The sequence below is a fragment of the Oryctolagus cuniculus genome, chromosome 13, assembly GCF_051225735.1.
Source record: "Oryctolagus cuniculus isolate XC-2025 breed Fujian yellow rabbit chromosome 13, ASM5122573v1, whole genome shotgun sequence".
Lineage (NCBI taxonomy): Eukaryota > Metazoa > Chordata > Mammalia > Lagomorpha > Leporidae > Oryctolagus > Oryctolagus cuniculus.
The window spans coordinates 12,930,527-12,952,431 of NC_142879.1; the positions used below are offsets into that span (position 1 = coordinate 12,930,527).

Consider the following 21,905-nt stretch of genomic DNA (forward strand, 5'->3'; position numbering starts at 1 on the left):
GGCCAGCTCTCTGCTGTGGCCAGGGAGTGCAGTGGAGGATGGCCCAGGTGCTTGGGCCCTGCACCCCATGGGAGACCAGGAAAAGCACCTGGCTCCTGGCTCCTGCCATCGGATCAGCGCGGTGCACCGGCCGCAGCGCGCCGGCCACGGCGGCCATTGGAGGGTGAACCAACGGCAAAGGAAGACCTTTCTCTCTGTCTCTCTCTCTCACTGTCCACTCTGCCTGTCAAAAAAATTAAAAAAATAAAAATAAAAAAATATAAAAAAAATCTTAAATATCAATTTATTTGACCATATTTTTGTTTTATTTTCTAGCTACTCAATGTATAGATTTGTCAATGAGAGCAAGTTTGGACATCTGTCTTAACAATGGAATGCACTAAACATTAAGACTATTACGACCATTAAGACTATTCTTCAAATCTTAGTCTATATCACTTACCACTGATCTAGTACTTTCCAGGTGATTTAGGCATTTGACCACCAAGTATAAGACCCCTCACTTCCCTCTTCTGGCTGCACAATATCCTTTGTGACTGCTTCCATCTTCTGTGTTCCCAAAAGAAGGATTCTCAAAGCTAATCATTAGCCCTCAGCTTTCCGGGCTGGCATTTTGTGCTGCAGTTAGGTTACTGACTGGGATGCTTGCATCCCAATGTCAGTCTGCCTGGTTCATATCTCACTTCTCTGATTCTGGTCCAATTTCCTGCTAATGTACACCTTGATGGGAAGCAGGTGATGGCTCAATTACTTGGGTCCCTGTCACTCACGTGGAAGGCATGGATTAGGTTTTAGGATCCTGGCTTCAGCCTGGACCATCCCTGGCTGTTACAGGTATTAGAGAGTGAACCCCTAGATAGGAGATCTCCCTGTGTCTGTCTCTCTGCCTTTCAGTTAAAACGAATATCAATTAATTAACTAATTAAACTTCAGGTTCCCTTCCAATTTATTCTTTCTTTATGTTTGTTTTATTTATCTTTCCCATTCCCCTTCTCTTTTAAATAATGCAAACATTTCCCATCACTAAGCAGTCATCCCTGCTTCATTCTACTGCTGCTAGTAAAACTACCGCCCATCAACCAACATTTTCCATTCAACAGCTTTTACTCTAAAACAAACAACTTGAAACAGGTTTCTTGTGGAATAGCACATGATTTCCTAATTTGTCTCTCCAGCCCCACATACTTGCCATAGCTCACGCGCTTTCTGTAATACTTTCCTTTCTTCGACTTGGTTTTTTGTAGAGAAAGCAGAGCTAGATATATTGAAAACACTGCCAAGAGGCGGCCAGCAAGCAGGTCAGATTGGGGCTGAGAACTGCTGCCCTTAGACATTTCTAAGATTCTATTTTTTCTCAGAAATATTTAATAAAACAATCTATACTTCTGAGAAGTTCTTACTCTTTTATAGCTATACCTCCTTATTAATCAATCTTACTTTACGATTTGACATTATTTTCTTTAGATGACAATAATGGGAATTAAGAAAACCTGGTCCACAGAAAAAGATAAAAGAGTTTGTAAAATTTTCTTTCTCTAAAGTTAGGATTAAAAAATGTCATCTTCAAAACTCTACATTTTGGCCGGTGCCGTGGCTCACTAGGCTAATCAATCCTCTGCCTTGTGGCGCCGGCACACCGGGTTCTAGTCCCGGTCGGGGCGCCGGATTCTGTCCCAGTTGCCCCTCTTCCAGGCCAGCTCTCTGCTGTGGCCAGGCAGTGCAGTGGAGGATGGCCCTGCACCCCATGGGAGACCAGGAGAAGCACCTGGCTCTTGCCATGGGATCAGCGTGGTGCACCGGCTGCGGCGGCCATTGGAGGGTGAACCAAGGGCAAAAGGAAGACCTTTCTCTCTCTCTCTCTCACTGTCCACTCTGCCTGTCAAAAAAAGAAAAGAAAAGAAAAGAAAACCCCTCTATGTTCTATGTTTTAAAAAGTAACAAAAGAACTGGTGTTAAGACATCCCTAAAAACATATCCTTAAGTATATGTTGATGCAGTAGATGAGAAAACTGGTAAACACAAATTGGTGGTAATTAAAATACTCAACCATCCTAATAACTTTCTAATCTTTATTGTCAAAACCCACAATATAAGCTCTCCATTAAAGTGAGTGTTGGCTCCGACCTTGGTGATTTCTGCCTTGTGAGGTGGGTTTTCATGCCACCCTCCAACTTCTCTGAAATGCTCACCAGAATCTGTCAGTCTCTCCCTACTGAAAGATGCGATTTGCTTTCTCACTTGTCTGCTTGTCTAATCCACCTTTTTTCCCACCTGCATGTGAAACTCATTATGTTCAAACCCAAGTCCATCAGATTTTAATCTTTATATAATTCTATCTTAATTTAATTTCCATTTACAATCATTCAACCTCAGAAAACTTTAAAATTGTGTTTGAGTTTCCTGGTCCTTACCTATCTCAAACAGTCACCCCAAGATCTGTTCAGTTCCTACTTTCATAATTAATCTTTCATCAAATTTGACTATTCTATTCACCCAGTCAAAACATTATTGCTGGTTTTCTTCTTATACTTCAGCATGTCTTAACCAAAGAAAGGATCTTCACTAATGTCTCTTTGATATTACTACATGGGTGTTCTACATTAATATCCCTAAAACTGAATTTCAACGATAGAACTATCATATCAGGGGAAGGCATTTGGCATAGAGGTTCGGGTACTGCTTGGGATGCCCACCACCCATATTAGAGTGGGTAGTTCAAGTCCTGGCCCATCTGTTTCCAATCCTGCTTCCTGCTAATGCACACCCTGGAAGGCATCAGGGGATGACTCAAGGATTTGAGTCCTAGCCACCAAAGTGGGAGCCCCAGCTTAAGTTTTTTTCTGGCTTTTGCCTGAACCAGCCACTGCCTTTGCATCTCTCTCTCTCTCTCTCTCTCTCTCTCTCTCTCTCTCCATGTCTTTCAACATGAAATGAAAATAAGTACAATTTTAGAAAAAAGAATGTTCAACATACCCATCAATGTCCTATCACATGCGTGAACTTTAAAAAATTCATGGAAAATACATTTTATGAAAATACTATACATGGTTTTCAAAAAATTTTACATCAAAATAAACTTCCCTTCTAATGCATTTTTGATGAACTATTTGAAGTGCCATTATATTTTGCTGCACAAGGCCCCATATTTTTGTGAAACAAATATTTCTGATTCCTCCTACTTGATATGCACAATCTTCCCTTTGTCAATTCTATCAATCACTGTTTTCTCATCTTCATTTTCTCTACTGAAATCCCTCTGAATCAAAAACCTGGCTTAGGTCAAGTATTTCCTTTTTATCCTGTGCTATGGCCTCTCTACATGAACTTACATACTGCTTTATTTATACCTCACTGTAAGTTATTCTATCCTTCCTTTGAACAATCTATCTTTATAATTTCTTACATCTCACTCCCTTTCTAGATTATAATTCCATGAGAAAAGAGACATGCAAAGTGTGCAGGTCATCATCAAACACGAGCCAAAGATGTGGTTATTAAACTTTGTTAGCCAAACAAAGCTTCAACTAAGACTAAGATAATTAATTTAAATAATTCCCAACAGTCATGATTTTGCTCTCTCAATATTTTTTGTACAGATCAGGGAAAGACATTGGGAACAATAAAAAGCCAGATGATTCCATTTGATTGCCTCACTGTATGCATGCACATAAGAGGTAAGGAACCCGCAGGAGTTAGTGAAGTACTTCCAATTCACCAGGGGGAAACATGACTATATTACTACTTCTTCATATCACAACTGGAGAGGCTCAAAATAATTAAGTGGTTTAACAAGAGCCTCAAATTCCCAAATATGAATTGTAAATAATGGAATGTGGAACAAATGGTAGCAATATGTTATTAGCAGAAAACCGCTTATTTTTTTATTTATTTTTTTAACTTTTATTTAATGAATATAAATTTCCAAACCGCTTATTAAAATATCTTACCTTATAACTGAGATAACCAAGTAGTATTGTTTCAAATAGGCTTATCAATGCCACTGAAACCTAAAATATAAAATGCAACTTAATAAGAAAGTACAATTAAAATGTTATTCATATTATTAACTATGTAAACACATGTGCATGTATACATGTGGGTATACATATTTGGTTGCTATATGCAAATGCGATATAGGAACTGCATGGTGATATTTTAACTTCTATAAACAGGTGACAGGTTTCAGATCTTTTTCTGCCACCTCCTGCATTGCACATAAGTTTTTACAATTTCTAGCATCTTAATAAATCTTTTTTATGTACTATCCTAAATATAAACATGGGATTAAAATAGACTAACTTAAGTTCACAGGATACATATAGAATATATTCCTGTGTATGCCTGTTTGGATGTGTGTCCTCAACACATACAATCATACACAACTGCCCTTCCACCAAAAAACAAAAACAAAAAGATGCCCTTGCCAGCAAAACCACCATTAAAATCAGTGTTTCCTTTCAGAAATCACAAAATAACTGTCAATATCCTTGAATATCCAACAAAAGAAAACATATCAGCATTTCAAGATTCTTTCAAATTTTTTTGAATAAATGTCATTACAAATTCCCCTTTTGTAGCTAAAAGTGCTACTGACACATCACTCTAGACAGACTTCTACCTTTCTCCATTTCTCTATCTATAAAATTTCTACAGATTTTAACTAAAAAAAATAATAACTGCAACAGGTAAAAGTAAATAGGAAAGAAATCAAAACTCCCCTGTATTAAATACTCTAAGCACTTTAGGATGGATTAATAGAATCACATAAGCAAACACAAATAGGAACTGACTCAGATAATAAAAATGTTTGTTTATAGATCTTGAGGTTTAAGATAATCTGAATGAGAAAAGCAGAAAACCTAGAGTCTATGTTTTGGCTCCTATTGGAATAAAAACTTTCAATTTAAGTGAATCTAAAAACATAAGAATAAAAACAGATGAATACATGGCATTTGAAGTAAAATATGTTCAGAACTACAGCCACAGCCAATCATTATGAAGAAAATCCAAACCTCATTGATTTTCTCTGCAAGTCCTCTAAATTATAATCAACCATGCATTTTTTTAGAAATGCATAGTGAAAGATGATTTCCATAACTTTTTACCCTGTTACTGAAAGCACTATTCAGAAGTGAGTATTACTATTATTTTAAAATATTACTATTAAATTAATTAGACTAGATCTCATTATATTTCAAGACAATATGTGACTACTCCTAGAAATATTAATTTATTTTAAATAACACAGGATACCATATAAACTCCACTCAGAAATTTTCAAATTGTATTTTTCATGAACACTTAAACATCTGAAAAAGGTTACTTGTATATTAATTTGAAGTGAAGGAAAGTTGGTGTAAAATGACATAAAGTAACAACTTGACTTCTATAAAATATGAAATATCCAGACATAGTAAAATCTTCAGAGTTAATGATCCCAATTGCATACATACTTAAAATAATTCATTATCATATATAAAAGTACAGAATTCACAGTCATCATGAATTTCATGCCAAAGCAGACTTTGATCTGAATCTTTGTTAAAGATTGCTCCTCAGCAGTGAGCATGGAAGTCTTCCCATTTTCTACAGATTCAATTGTCCTCCAACCTCCAATTATTTTTTTGTTGGTAATTCCATTCTTCTAACTAATTTGAACTTTTAAAAAATAACAAAATAAAAAAGGATCCTAGGAGGTACTCAGAAGTGGAAGAAAGGGAACTTGTAAAACACCTGCTGGGCATGAAATTTAGAATGAAAGGAAGGAAGAGGGGGCCCTGGGGACTCCTGGGAACACCTCTGCAGTACTGACACAGGCTGTTCTCTCCTTCTGTCTCACTCCTTCTTAAGGGCTCCTTTTATGCCAGAACATACTTTTTGTTTTATTGATACAATTACCTTCTCAGGAACTAAGCTCCCAGTGTTGGAAATATAAGTGACTCATTCATTTGTTTATTCAGTAACCATTATATTTTGAGCTATTACCATGTTTCAGAGACTGAGAATATAAAGTGTAAAAAAAAAAAAATAGGTAAGGGCTTTTGATTAATTTTAAAGGAACTACACAACAAAAATACCTAATATAGTTAGGGGAAACTTGTGGAGCCTTAATCCAGTGGTTTGTTTTGGTTTGCTTCACTCTCAAACATTGTTTCAAGTCTAATCCCAATTATTACGCAAATCTCAAAAAGTGAGATGAAGGGCTCCAACAAATGTGAAGAAATTAAAAATATTACCCTATTATCTGTGTGCAGCAGGATCAATTAAGCAGGAATATAAACTGATCTTGAATACCAATAGCTTTTTCTCCAATAATAATTCCTTTTGAAATAAGAATAAGCCCAGAAATACAGAGATAAAAAATAAAACTGTACATAACCTGTAAACCCCATAAAGGTAGACTTCTGTTCACCCAAAAGATATGAGACCTATGAAAAAAGTGATAAGATGTTAATTTTTAACATGTGAAGAATCAATTCACTTTGAATATTTAATTAAGGTCTGAACATTAAAATAATGTTAACAGAAAAACAAAATATCAAAATTAGAAAAACTCTGTTGTTCCACTTTTCTTGTTACTAATGCTTCTTTCTATTCCAGCAAAAATACTTTTTATTTTCATTTTCATTTACTGTCAATAAATAATGAAAATACAATGAGCCATGTAGAGGTTGGGAACCTTTCTGTTGCCAAGACCATTTGGAGATTTTTACAACATCATTTGTGGGCCACATGAAATTATCAACTTAAAAATTAGCCTTGTATCGATTTACTGAATTTCAAGTCCCATTGGCAGTTACCTTTGCAGGCCCAGACCAGATGGTTTCTCAGTCCTTATATTGTCTATGGGCCAGTCATTCACCACCTCTGAATTGCTGGCAGAACAAAAAAACTCCCAACACTTCACAAGTCAGTTCTCCAAGGAAAGGCCACCCAAGAGTATCCAGTAAACACTAAGGTTTTTGTTATTTTTAAATATGGTAATACTTGGGAGTATAAATTCAACAATATAATTAAAATGAATACCATAACAATAAATAAGACACAATAGTGTTTCAGATTTAGATTCTTATAAAATATTTAACATACCACACACAAAAAATTAGGGGATGGGGTTAGCATAGAACATCACCCAAGAAAAGGAGTGATTATCCTTAAATAGGTCTTTAAAATGTTATCATTTTGATGTTACAAAATACTTCTACTCTGCAAAGAACATCTTAACACTCTTAACATCCCACTAATTGTAATTTTCCACTATTTTCCAAGGTACCCTATTCAAGGAAATATGAAAATAGTTACATTATCCTGGCTCCCAAAATGAAAATAAAGCTCCCCAAAAACAAACAAAGCCCTCTTGCTCATTATTGTTGTTAAATATGAGAGGAGTCTCACAGAATATTAACAGTATTTCAGATGCATACGTACTTTTCTTTTTGAGATGTTAAAATGATAACAAAGAACAATAAACTCTTCAAAATTCTTGTTTCTAAAAGGTTCTCAAAAAAAAAATTAAAAGACTATTCAAGGAAACCAGCTGGTGTCTTAGACTAAAGTACTATGGAGTTCTAGAATGTCACATCTACCCAACTAACCAGTATCTTCAATTTCTCCAAACCAAACCTGTGATCTTTCTTCCAAAATAGTCTTTCCAGTTTTTCACATCTCAGTAAACGCCACCTGCTATGATTTGCATAGGATGTGGTTTTCTAACCTCTGCAGACTCCAATCCCTAAAAGCATAAGTTAATGGTACTGAGAGAATAGAAATTCAATCCAGCTATGGTGTTTAGGCAGTGCGCCTAGGAAGAAGTCCTTAGGTCATTCAACGTATGCCCTCAGAAGGCAATTCTTGTGAACGTTCATTATAAAAACCTGAGCCATTCTCTTTGCTTCCTGGCTCACACTGTGGCCATTGCTTTGCCCTCCTCTGCAGATGCCACCCTCCAGTCTCACTGCACAGCTAAACTCATAGGTCCCACCAGATCTGGGACTCTGAACCTCCAAAACCATGAGCCAAAATAAATCCCACTCATTGATAATAGCTTGTCTTATGTACTTATTTATACCAACAAAAAGCTGACTAACACAAATCCCACTGAGTTCCCCACAGCCTGAGCATCTTAGGTATTTTCCTCTCATGTATCTGTAAACAGTTAATCCATTAGTCCTCAAGCCGCATCAATTCTTCCACCAGGTATCTGTGGAATGCAGCTTCTTCATCTCTGGTACCTCAACCACCTCCATCTAAGCTACCATTTTTTGAAATTAGACACTTACACAAACCTACCAATGGGGATCCTGACCTATTTTTACCTTCTAAAACTGGTCTCCAAATTGCAACTACATTGATTCTTTCAAACTCATTTTAAACCACATCACCCTGCTGTGTATTGGCTATGCTCTTATGTTAGGATAAAGACCAAAACTTCTTAGGCCTATGCAGTGTGACATAATCCTTCCCACTAAAGTCCTTTATGCAAATTCTTCTCTCACTTGTGAGCTCTCAGGTTTCCCAGGAAGTTTCTCTGAGGAGCCCACCTGATCCACATTGCCACTAATCTCTTAGGCCCTGCCATTCCCCAAACATCTCCTTCTAGCCACTTCAGTTAAAAATTCGCATTTATTTGTCAACTTGTTTAATGGCTGCCTCCTGAAAAAATGTACAGTTTCTAGAAGACTACTAATAAGTCTGTTTCATCCTTACTTAATGTATACTAAGCTGATCTTTGTATATTAAGATAATCGAAAATGAATCTTGATGTGAATGGAAGGTGAGAGGGAGGGGAAGGGGGGAGGGTTGTGGGTGGGAGGGACGGTATGGGGGGAAGCCATTGTAATCCATAGGTCGTACTTTGGAAATTTATATTCATTAAATAAAAGTAAAAAAAAAAAAAAAAAGTCTGTTTCACTATCCATTATAAATGCAATGTCTTGGGGCCGGCACTGTGGCTTAGTGGGTGAAGTGCAGTGCCAGCATCCCATGTGGGCACTGGTTCAAGTCCCAGCTGCTCCACTTCTGATCCAGCTCTCTGTTATGGCCTGAGAAAGCAGTGGAAGATGGCCCACGTCCTTGGGCGCCTGCACCCCTAGAGAAAGACCAGGAGGAAGTTTTGGATTGGAGCAGCTCCAGCTGTTGTGGCCAAATTGAGGAGTGAACCAGCAGATGGAAGACCTCTCTCTCTGCCTCTCCTTCTCTTTCTATGTAATTCTGACTTTCAAATAAATAAATAACTCGTTAAAAATATCCAATGTCTCACTGATTAAAGGCATATAATAGACTAGACAGCTAATATAAATGACAGATGATACCAGTAAAGACAAAGATATGCTTGATAAGTTCAGTAACACTGTCTTTTCCAAATGACTTTTTTTTTTTTACATTCTTTATAACACTTCGGAAATCAAACCAAAAAAAGTATGTCAGAGTTAAGAGGGGTAAATGTCCAGTTTTTGTAGTTAGGAAAATTATATACTAAGCAACCATGCAGACAGCAATCCCTGGAGAAAACACAAAGTAAGTTCCTATACAGAGATTTCTGAGCCCTTACAAGAAGTTATTTTACATTAATATGAATTTACCAAAATCCACTTTCATCAGACTAGCAACATTTCCTATGTGCTGGGATGTTACCTCAGTAGGCCATGGAAATAACAGAGAGAAATAAAATTGAAATAAGACTTTGAAAAAAGATACCAGAATTTGGGGGGAGGGTAGAAAAGAGGATCAGACTAGGTCATGTGAAATATATATTATTTTTTTTAATTTATTTGAAAGACAGAGTTACAGAGAAAGGAAAAGATGGAGAGAAAGGTCTTCCATCCACTGGTTCACTCCAAATGGCCACAACTGCTGGAGCTGTGCCATCCAAAGCCAGGAGCCAGGAGCTTCCTCCAGGTCTCCCACACAGGTGCAGGGACCCAAGTGATTGGGCCATCGTCTACTGCTCTCCCAGGCCATAGAAGAGAACTGGATCAGAAAAGGAGCAGCCTGGACTAGAACCAGCACCCATATGAGATGCCAGCACCGCAAGAGGAGGATTAACCCACTGTGCCACAGTGACAGCCCCACAGATTTTTTAACTAATAAAAATATCTACAAATCTCTGATACATAAATTTCAGTGTGAAGTGAGATCTTTGATGAAGAACCATCCCTTTTGACCATTCCCTTAACATTAGGTTGTATAAATATACAGAAGTAAATGTATAAATTTTGGTAAAATATTAGCATCTGGTCTTTTCATAAAATGGATTTTCATAAAAAAGAAAAGGTACAAGCTGACCTATGTATTCCTGGGTAGCAAAGGAAGAGTGAAAAGGTAACTAACAGCCAGACCATAATCCCAAATTAAGCGTCACTCTCATTGACTAAAAAAAAAAAAAAAGACTAGCAGGAAAGAAAACATGCTCAGGGAACATTTATTGCAGTATATTTATAGCAGTAAAGTAACTGGAATATGCCTGAATACACAGTGACAAGAAAATTAAAGTAGCAGTGGCACCAACTGCAACAACAAAAAAATGCCATAAATGAGAAAAAAGTCACTGATAAACATTGCCCTAGTTACATCAATATGTGTATCATGTGTTTGTGTATATAGAGAGAATACAGAAACAATTAGTCTTTAAAACAACAAAAGGACTTCTTTCTAGATGTTGTGATCTGAGATAGTTTTTGCTTTCATTTCCTTGCTATGTGTTTTCATATGGTGATAAGCAAGAATCATTTATTAAATCATAAAATACAAAACAAATTTCAAGGGTGGACATTTGATGCCATGGTTAAGATGCTGCTTGGAAAGTTTATATCTCATAAATGGATGCCTAGGTTTCAGTCTCCAATCCACTCCCAATTCCAGGTTCCTACACATGTGTACCCTGGGAAGCAATAGTAGTTGAGTCCCTGCCACCCACATGGGAAACCCAGATTGAATTCCAGGCTCTTGTCCTTGACTTAGCTCAGACAGTAGTTGTGGGCATCTGAAAATTAAACCAGCAGAGGGAAGATTGTTCTCTATTTCTGGTTCTGTCTCCGCCTCTGTGTGTTTGTGTTTCTCTATCTTTCAAATAAAGTAAAACTACATATTTTTTAAAAAAACTTTTATTTAAATAAATAAATTGTATTTTTTAAAAATATATATATAATTAAAAAAAGGCAAACAAAAAACAAATATGTACCATTCAGTTATTCGGAATGAGACCTGTATATAAGATTCATGTATGAGGAATTATCATGAAAACTGCAAGACCAGATCAAGAATAGGAGGAAGACCATACACTGAACATAGAAGCTCAGAGATATGTAATTGCAGCCACTTTTTACAGCACACTTACTTGCCCACGGCTTATGCCATGGTAAGAAAACCAAAGCTAAAAGTCTTAAATGGGGCTTAACAACTCAGGAGGGATCAGAGGGTGAATATGTTCACCAGAAGAAGCAAATGTGATGAAGACATGACAACAACAGGATGAACATGTGGATAACAGGATCCCTGGCTTACAAACTCAAAACTAACCCAAAGATCTATACCTCTCCAAAAATCTGATACAAGTTTGTATTGTTCTGACATGTATAACATCCTAAACTGGGAGTTATCTTGTAAAACTCTTTTTATTTCTTTTTTTTTTTTTTTTTTTTTTTTTTTTTGACAGGCAGAGTGGACAGTCAGAGAGAGAGAAACAGAGAGGGAAAGGTCTTCCTTTTCCATTGGTTCACCCACAATGGCCGCTGCAGCCAGCGCACTGCACTGATCAGAAGCCAGGAACCGGGTGCTTCCTCCTGGTCTTCCATGCGGGTGCAGGGCCCAAGAACTTGGGCCATCCTCCACTGCACTCCCGGGCCACAGCAGAGAGCTGGACAGGAAGAGGAGCAACCAGGACAGAATCCGGCGCCCCGACTGGGGCTAGCACCCGGTGTGCCAGCACCGCAAGCAGAGGATTAAGCCTATTGAGCCGCGGCACCGGCCAGACTCTTAACCACAACAAATACTGGGCAGAGAATATGAGGAACAGTATTCCAGTCACATTCTAAAATAACAAAGATTTTAGTGTACTTCCAAAAACAAGGATACCAGGTATCAAGATACTGAAGTATAGTCAAGTCATGCCAATACATTAGGAAGAATTCTCAGTAACGGAATCCTTCAAAAACTTGGAAATACTTAACCCTACATTAGAAAAACAACTATCAGCCATGCAGTAGAAATAAATAAATGCTGACTCTGGGAGAGCACACTGACAGCCTTTCCAGTAGACTTACAGCCCCTGACGAGGTGGCCGTCACTCTTGTCAACAGTCACTCCCTGCCTCCATAGAGCAAAGGCCACTCTTCATCTAGACTGCAGTGTTCAGTCTTGTGTCAGGTGAGATGGTCTGACTTACCCTCACGTGAGGTCTGAGAATGAAGTACGAGCAAAAGCGACACCTGTCATTTGTTGGCCAAGAATATTTAGAAGTACCTGTGACTTCTCGATGCTCTCTTTCGCTTTCTGAACACTGAGTGCAAAAACCTCAGGTCTCAGGACAACACGTAGCCAGAGAATGCAAGTGGATTGTACACATATTGTACTTATCACATCATATGCATATTTGTTTGTCCTTGCATGTGAGTCATTTTATAGAGAAAAGATTCAAACTGACCAAGAACAATTCTCTTAGATTTCTGAGGTAATATGTTAGAACACTTGTTGCTACTTTAATCGGCACAGTAAATCTTATGCAAAAGGAAAATTTCTATATTGAAATACTCGTTCTTACGAATCACCAAATATTTTAAAGATAACATTATTATTTAATAATAATAATAATAGCATTATTATTTAATAACTTTTACACTAGGGAAAGTTCTAAAATTTGATTGTCACCTGAACACATCTATTACTTTTCATTAGGTTCTGATTTTAAAAGCAAATTTAAATACCCTGAGATGTAACACCTTCATATGCTTATTGTTGTATCTATCACTTCATGTTAAAAACTATTAATCACTTCAACAATTTCAGAAGTGCAAACAGATGCATTAGTTTTAACGCAGAGTGCAGAACTGCATACATCAGCAGACAACATGTCAGCGCTGGTGGTTCATCTTCCAATGTAATTCATGAACTACATACTGCAAGTGTTTCCTCTCCTAACACCTCTGAATCACTCACTACATGCTGTGTGCATATCAGAATTTGCCTTTTGCACAATGTCACACAATTACAGCAAAATTATTTTCCTCTTTTTTGGCTTGTCTATATTGCAACATTTTCATATCAGTTTTTGATTCCTGGAAGCGAATTAAAAATAACACAAAGCAAGCACTAAATATCTGCAGCTTTACCATGTCAGAAGCTCTAATTAAATAAATCCTTTTGCTGAATTACCCTCATTATTTTAAAATAGAGCCTGTGCCCATAAAGGCCACTTCTGTTTCTCATTAACCAGTACTGCATGGACAATGGGAACTAAGCGGAACCTTGTATTCAAAATGTAGCCATCAGTAAATTTGCCATGCTTTTTAATTACAGTAATCTGATTTTTCAAATGTATATCCTCTATAATTAAGGCTGAATATTCTTAGTAATATTTCATAGAAGTTAATTGTAGGAAACTTTGTTCCTCTTAATGTTTTCACATAATATAATTTTATTCAACCATCATGCACCTCTACCCATAAAATAATTCTATCATACATTATTTTATGATTTTATGATTCCATAAATCATCTAGTTTTAAAAACTTTGAAGGATTTGTTATATGCACCATTTTAATAACACATAGAAAAATACAATAAACAAGGGGCAGGACTGTGGTGTAACAGTTTAAGCTGCCATTGGAAGCACCAGTATCTCATATGTGTATCTTAGAATTTGTCATTTTTAAAAGTAATGTGAAGGAATTTGCAATGCAACCATCGCCATATCAGGGTAGGTGTATCTAAACTGAGCAGCAGGCACTATTAAAAACATTAATGATTGGGGCCTGTGTTGTGACTCTGCAAGTTAAGCATCCCATAAGGGTGCTGGTTCAAAAACCAGCTGCTCCACTTCTGATCCATCTCCCTGCTAATGTGCCTGGGAAAACAGAGGAAGATGGCCCAAGTGCTTGGGCTCCTGCACACACATGGGAGACACAGAAGAAGCTCCTGGTTCCTGTCTTCTGTCTAGGCAGGGTGTTGCAACTATTTGGCAAGTAAATCAGTGGATGGAAAATCTGTCTCTCTGTCTCTCTCACTCTCTCTCTTTCTCTATCTCTCCCTCCCTCTCTTTAAGTCTGCCTTTCAAATAAATAAATAAATCTTTTTAAAATATACAATAGGGGGTAGGCGCCATGGCTCACATGGCTGATCCTCCACCTGCATCTCCAGTACCCCAGGTTCTAGTCCCAGTTGGGGCATTGGGTACTAGTCCCAGTTGCTCCTCTTCCAGTCCAGCTCTCTGCTGTGGCCTGGGAGGGCAGCAGAGGATGGCCCAAGTACTTGGGTCCGTGTACCTACATGGGAGACCAGGAGGAAGCACCTGGCTCCTGGTTCACATTGGCGCAGCACCGACAGTAGTGGCCATCTGGGGAATGAACCAATGGAAGGAAGACTTTTCTCTCTGTCTCTCTCTCTCTCTAACTCTGTCAAATAAATTAAATAAATAAATAAAATATACAATAAATAATTTATGCACTGACATCTCATGTATTGTACAAAATTATCAATAAAGCTATTGAACATAATGCCATTAATTCAGCAACATTCACTGATCCAGAAAATTCTGTCCTAAATAGGAGAGCTATGGACGCAAGTACAGTATCACACCTGCCCTCTGTGAGCACACAGGACAGAGAAGTGAATGGAAAAATCAAAGGCAATGCATTAGATCTTGTGAGAGAAAAATATAGGGGAGGTTTGAGGAGTACACAGCAGAGATTCCTCAGTCAAAGAGGAAGAGGAACTAACAGGATACCTGATTAGAGTTTCCAATTGAGTATTTTCCAGGAAATTGCTATCCTTCAGGTCTAGGGTTCCTGAAGCAAGAATGAATGAATGAATACATAAATAAATAAAATTTTTAAAAAGGTGAGTTGTTAGAGACAGAAGTGGAAAACATGGGGAACAGACTGTTCCAAGACCAGAGACCAAGAGGGTCATGTATGTGTAGGTGAACTACAGAAAGTGGGTTAAGAAAAAGGTAGATGATAGAAGAACCTCATTTACCCATGTATACACTCACTCATCCCATCAGGCTCTGGGGATTCAAAAATCCATGCCATTATAAAATATCCATTTTAACTCATGGAATATACACAGAACAAAATGAACAAATGAAATATTCAGATTATATAGAGACACCAGTCTTATGAGGAGGTTACAATTTTAAGTAGGATGTTTAATATGATTGAGTAAAGATCTACAAAGTGTGCCTTATCTCATGGAAAGAATTCCAGATAGAGGGAAAAAGGAGGTACATGTGGCTGAAAAGAATGGATAGTGAGTGAGTAGTTGGAGGTGAGCTTAGAAGGAAAATGGGTTCTAAAAAGCTATGGTAAGCATTTTGGCGTGGAAGCAGAGCCACATCTAAATGGGAACTGTATTTTACAGGATTAGTCACTCCTCTGTTGGAAATAAACTGAAAGGAAGCAGAGGCATAAGTGGCAGCATTAATTCGGTGAAACAGGTTGACTTGCTCCACCGAGAATGCACTGAGAGGGGATTGTGTATAGATTTACCTCGAAGGCAGAAATGACAGGATTTTCAAAGAGTTCGTATACAACGTAGACAAAGAGAAGTTAAGAAAGATTCCAAAACACTCAGCCCCCAGAGCAGATGTCAGCATGGAGTTATTCTCAGGGGAAATATGGAAAGTTAGCAGTAGGTGAGGGTTTGAAGAAAGCACAAAGCTGTCACTCATTGAGATTTGGAAGAGCACAGGAGCAATGCCCACAGGATTTCCAAGCAGAGAGACAGAATGTGCAGTCAGAACGTTGGATAAAGGGGAGGCATTGGTTTCTTGTGGCCATGGAGTTAAACAGGAATGGGAGGGGTAGCTCTAAAGGTGTCAAAAAAGATTCTCATGAGAAAAACTGCCGCTTCATCATATTTAAGATGGGAATGAAAAAGTTTCATATATACTGAAGAAAATAGCATACATAAAGCAACTAATCTAATGTCATAAAGTAATAGGAACTCCAAAATAAACAATCTTTTCGCAGACTAAAAATTTCTAAGGGATACTGAATGTTCTAATGTATCTCTGTATCTTCACTTAGAGCAATGTGACCAATACAGGATAAGTATTCAATAGAAACATAATGAAATATCCATAATTATACCACATTAAATAAATTATTTTATAAAAAATTATCACACATATCATTACATGATAAAACATATTCATCTTTATCCTAGCCCCAAACCTTGGATAGATATAGAATCATTTTCACTATCTAAATCAGCTGAATAGGAGCCAATGCATTTAAAAGGAAATTATTAGCTCACTTTCTCATTCATTGCGATCTTTTTTATTTTTAATTTTCTTAGGGAAAATTTCCATACTAGGAAATAATTGTACAGAAGTTAGTCATCAAATGTAATTTTCCTGTTTTAATAATTATTGTACATTTAGTACGCTGGACAAGAAGTCCAGGATGGTGATAAGATTAAAATTATGCATGCCATTACATACCCAGTCTCCTTACCTACAACTTCTAACAAAGGACACATTTAAAAAGGAAAGACCATAAATGAATAAAGTACAATTTAATAAAACTATATAATTTTACATGAAAACTGAAATAAAATATATTTTTAAAAAATCAATGTCATTCAACTCAAATAAGATCAAAAACTGCACAGGCTGGATCTGAGACTTGAAATTAGAGTCCTGCATCCCAACATCTACAGGGATGCTTCCTCTTGTAACCACTATAGCTACTGAAAAGTCTGAAAAAGTGTCACACGGTAAAGTCAACCTTTGGGACAAGACATCTGATTCAGATCTTTAAAGGGACTGACCCAGGGCTGGCGCTGTGGCAGAGCAGGTAAAGCCGCCACCTGCAGTGCCAGCACCCCATATGAAAGCCAGAGTGAGTCCTGGCTGCTCTACTTCCAATCCAGCTCTCTGCTGTGGCCTGGGAAAGCAGTGGCAGATGGCCCAAGTCCTGGGCCCCTTGCACCTGTGCGGGAGACCCGGAAGAAGCTCTTGGCTCCTAGCTTTAGATCAGCTCAGCTCTGGCCATTGCGTCCAACTGGGGAGTGAACCAGCGGATGGAAGACCTCTCTCTCTTTCTCTCTCTGCCTCTCCTTCTCTATGTAACTCCGACTTTCAAATAAAATAAATAGATCTTTAAAAAAAAATTAAAAAATAAAGGGACTGACCCATTTTAAACAACAGTTACTTAGAGCACTTTAACTGGCAAGGAAATTTTTATGGGTTAGTGTCCAGTGATACCATGAGATGAATATACAAACAATCAGATGTTTGCAAATAATCCACAAGTCTTACATTCACAGCCTGAAAGTCAGAACAGTTTTTGTCAAACACCGAACACTATAACATCCTTTAAAACATAACACAGTTAAAAACTACCAAAATGCATTACTGAAGTTCAAAGATGTCTTACCATTCATTTCCTTGTGAAGGGTTTTCTAGTAGTACTCGAATTATGTACAATAAGCAGCTTAATAATTTGAGAGAAAAATTGAATAGGCGTATCCTTAGACCTTTAAACAAACAACAGTTTGATTTTTTAATTAGTTCACAAGAGACTAAAAAGAATTATATAAGATATCATCTTTAAGTATAGCATTTAAATTGTATTTAGAAACTGCAATACTATAATTGTCCATACTCTCTGAAGTTCTTCATAGCTGAATTTTAATTACTTGAATATTAAAACAGAAAGTGAGCTTGACACAATGCATGAAATGCAAATGACAGTAAATGTTGTACACTGAGAGTAAATCTAAGTTTTAACATTCAGAAGTCACAAGATTTATGTCCTTTCAAAGTTGGTTATAAGTAGCTTGTAAGTTTATGTGGTTTATACATCCATGAATTCCGGGATAAAGTTTGGCTCTCTAGAAAACTTAGATTCTTACAAATGTACCTGATGAGTTTTAAATCTTGTACCTTCAGAAACCTTATAGATTTTATTACAGAGAAATTATAATCATCCTTATATTGTTTTAAGTACAATTATGCTATATATTTAATATCAATTACATAACTTTATAGTGGTACTAATTATATAATTATAAATTAATTACATAATTATATACTAATTATACAATTATCTATAGAGAGAAATCACAATAGCACATGCTGGGAAACATTCACATATCTCTCACACACATGCATGTACTCACACACACGTACAAACAGATTTACAATCGTATCAGTTTAACTTTATTTTTAACTTCAATGAAATCTTAAAAAAATGTTGTGGAATTAGGCCTACAATGTATATGTCTTTTAACCTATGTAGGTCACAGTTACGTAGCCTCTAATGTTTAAGAATAACAAAGATTAAATTAAGATTATGCAAAACATACTTAAAATCTGCTTAAGAAGCTTTACCTCCCTGCAATTATTTGTGGTATCTGATTTATGCATTATGAATAAAACTTTGACAAAGGCCTTCTTATAATTAATTATTTATAATATTTCTTAATAGTAAAAAGGTGAATTCTAATTAATTATGTAATTTTTCCTAGTTTTTCCTTCTAAAATTCTGAGTAAAATTTACCATTTACCTTCCTTAATAAAGTCCTCTAAATTGATAATGAAATTGCCTTTCTATAGAAATAGGTCCTGTCAAAGCTGACTGCTGGTGAGGCATTCAAACAATCACCCTTCTTCCCTGACCTGAAGAGATAGGATTGTTAATACTGAAATCAAGGAAACCTATTCACATGATGTGACCCTTTTAGATAATATCTACTGACAGGGCTTCCTGGAAACCCTAAACCAGCAGCTTCAAAAGCCAGGCTTTAACCATAAAGCCAGGCTGTCATTCAGACTCCAGACCAGTGTGCCTTAAATACTGAAATATTCCCTATATCCAGCATCTGGATAACTTCACACAACTCACAGTTCTCTCTTTGAATTGTACCTAAAGATGCACAGCTTCAAGGACCCTCAAAGGATTCAGGGGTAACTTATAGTCTATGCAAATCTAATGCAGATTTCTGCATTTCAAGTTGACATTTTAAGCAGTAATCCTGTGGGTGGGGGGGAACCTGCACATCGACTTATTATACAGGAGTAGTAAGATTATGTGGTATTTGTGGTAGGAAACAAGTACCACTACAACTTCAACTTTGAACAGACTCAGGATGGCCATGACTATGCCAATTTCATTATCCTCCTGAAGTTCAATGGTTCCCAGACCCTCCTAGATATTCCTTATTATTAGGTAAGTTCCAGGAAAAGGTGAACTCTCCTCTCACTAAATCATACACATATTCCCCCGTTGTGGTCCACTAATAATCAGAACCTTCTCAAATGATGATATTTCAGATTTCTTTCACATTTGATGTGGAGACCCCTCATTTACATTATTTTCTACAATGTTTCTAACTAACACAAATAGTTCCACCCAGAAGACTGAATTGTGATTTCTAAAATTAAAAGTGTTTAAGAGGCCTTTAACAATACTAGTTGGAACAGCTACAGATTTCTTCCTGGGCAGGCAAGATTACCAATTTTACCATTCACTATAAAAAGTGTTTTGCAAAAGATTGGATTTTGGAATTTTTTAAGGTGTTATGTGCACAAACATGCAGAGGGGTTAATTAAATGAATGACTTACTTGATCTCTGGTTTTTAATGAAAAACAACTTTAGTCTCTCTTTAAATGTGTTTTCATTCATATAGAATTCAACTTGTACCCTGCAAACAGAAAATAAGAATATAAATTTATACAATTTTCAATCATATATTATAAAAATCAGTAACTATTGAAACCAATTTCATAATTGTGTAAATAATAAATATTACTATGTAAGAAAATAAAAATAAATCATTTGATTTATGGACTTTAAAGGAACCCCATGCCACAGAAAGGAGAACTGAGTAAAAGCAATACTGATTTTTGGAAAGAAGCCACTACTTTCTAATTTTAAAGATATATAAAGTCTAAAAATCATGTTACCAATTCAGTTATTTCTGTTAAGGAACGTAACTAGTGTTATGGATAATTCAAAAGAGTAATAATGAAAAGTCTTTAATATGTGTCTTTGGGTTGACTGTTTAATCTTTGTTTTGTCCAGGTTTTTCCCGATTTATGACTCAATCACATGTTGCAAAATTTACTTTGTGTAATAGTATCACAAATTCAATGAATGAGAATCTAAAGATCAGGGCCTGAAATTCTATTTTCAACAAACCCTCCACCTAGACTACTGCCTATCCGGACACTGTACTATTTAGCATTTTCCATTCTTCTAAATTTACTAAGATACTAAAATACATGCGTCAGCAATGGAGTGGTCACAGCAAGTGAAAGAAATGTTAAAGTTACCATAAGTAAATCATAACGCAGACAATTCAGTGGGCTGAATAATGCATAATTAATCTACTACAAAATAATATCAACAGTCTAAAAAAAGTATTGCTCTAATAAATGCATTTGCTTTTTCTCTACATTCTATCAGATTGTCTTTCATGGGATAAGGTATAATTAATATTTCAAAATACCAAATAAGAAGAAAAGTTCTGTTCAGTGCATGGTAATTTGTTAATCATCAATTTTTAAATTAGTATCAAATACATTTATTATCAGTAAGGACTCAAATACAGCTAAGAAAGTGCTTTAACGTTTGCACAAACAATGAATTTTAGTACCATTTTTCCTAATATCACATTTTGAAGATATAATCTGTATAAACCAGACAGGTTTTTAGATTTTAAAAAAAAAGTATTTGTCTCTCACTGTCCACTCTGCCTGTCAAAAAAAAAAAAAAGTGTTTGCTCTTGGCAAAAACAACTATAAGACATAAATGAGAGAAAACCTGGAGAAAAGATAACTGTTACATAAAAATGCTCATGTATTAAAGAAATAATTCACTACTGAATTATTATTGCATCCCTCTACTGTCTATATTTAAGAAGACTCATACCTAGTTAAAAAATAGTATCTAGTGTCACAAAAGCAACAGAACAATTCTTATTCATCACAAACCAAATGAGATGTGTTATGCCTCCTAAAAATACTAAAATGCTCTCCAATTGCAATCTCTTCTCTATAATTCCTATCTACAACTTTTAATTCTTTTTCATTACTTTCCCATTTACTCTTTTTTTCTTCACTTTGTATATAAAATGGAAAAAGAAAACAAAAACAGAAACTAAATTTTCTTAACTTGATTATTTTTCCAGTGTAGTCATAAAAATTGCAGTAATATCTTCTGTTAGATCACTTACACATCCACGCTCACACTCATAAAACTGTTCACACACACACACACACACACACAAAGTCCGTGCACAGACTTACAGCCAGAAAACTCCATTAGTATCTTAGAAATCCATCATTGGATCTGTTTCCCTGGTTATCAAATGAAAAGTCAGTTCATTAAAAACAAACTAACTACAATACTGATATCAAGCTAAATTAGTTAAAATTTGTTATGGATACAAAAGCAAATTTGAGAGGACATATGGCTATTACACAAGTAATTCCACAAAGGCCATGCAGATTTGCTTCCCAAAATTATCAAATTTATAATAGGAGCCTATTCCTTGGATAATATCTGGAGTTACATTGGATACATAACAGAGGAGAAATTTTGTTTTTAACTAAGATGAGATCATCTAAAGCCTTGACCAAAATAATGTAGGATCTGGAAAATATATCCCACAAAAAGTGGAAAGAACAGAAAAGTTGAATAAATATTAATAGTTAGGAGTCTTTAAGTACTGAAAAGGTCAAC

The 21,905-nt window shown here is 36.3% G+C and overlaps 1 protein-coding gene across 6 annotated transcripts in view; it reads right to left on the reverse strand.

The window, feature by feature from the left end:
* The window catches only part of KCNT2 (potassium sodium-activated channel subfamily T member 2), a 409,716-nt gene that overhangs the window by 270,261 nt on the left and 117,550 nt on the right, over positions 1 to 21,905 (reverse strand). For all 6 annotated transcript variants that reach the window (XR_016219489.1, XM_089312023.1, XM_051820440.3 and 3 more), the window contains exons 2-5: positions 19,784 to 19,863; positions 17,594 to 17,693; positions 6,380 to 6,428; positions 3,948 to 4,007 (exon numbers count right to left, since the gene is read on the reverse strand). Coding sequence is in view for 5 of the 6 variants with exons in the window: in XM_089312023.1 (XP_089168149.1) it covers positions 3,948 to 4,007; positions 6,380 to 6,428; positions 17,594 to 17,693; positions 19,784 to 19,863 (289 nt within the window). In the remaining variant the exon portion in view is untranslated. The remainder of the gene's footprint in view (positions 1 to 3,947; positions 4,008 to 6,379; positions 6,429 to 17,593; positions 17,694 to 19,783; positions 19,864 to 21,905) is intronic.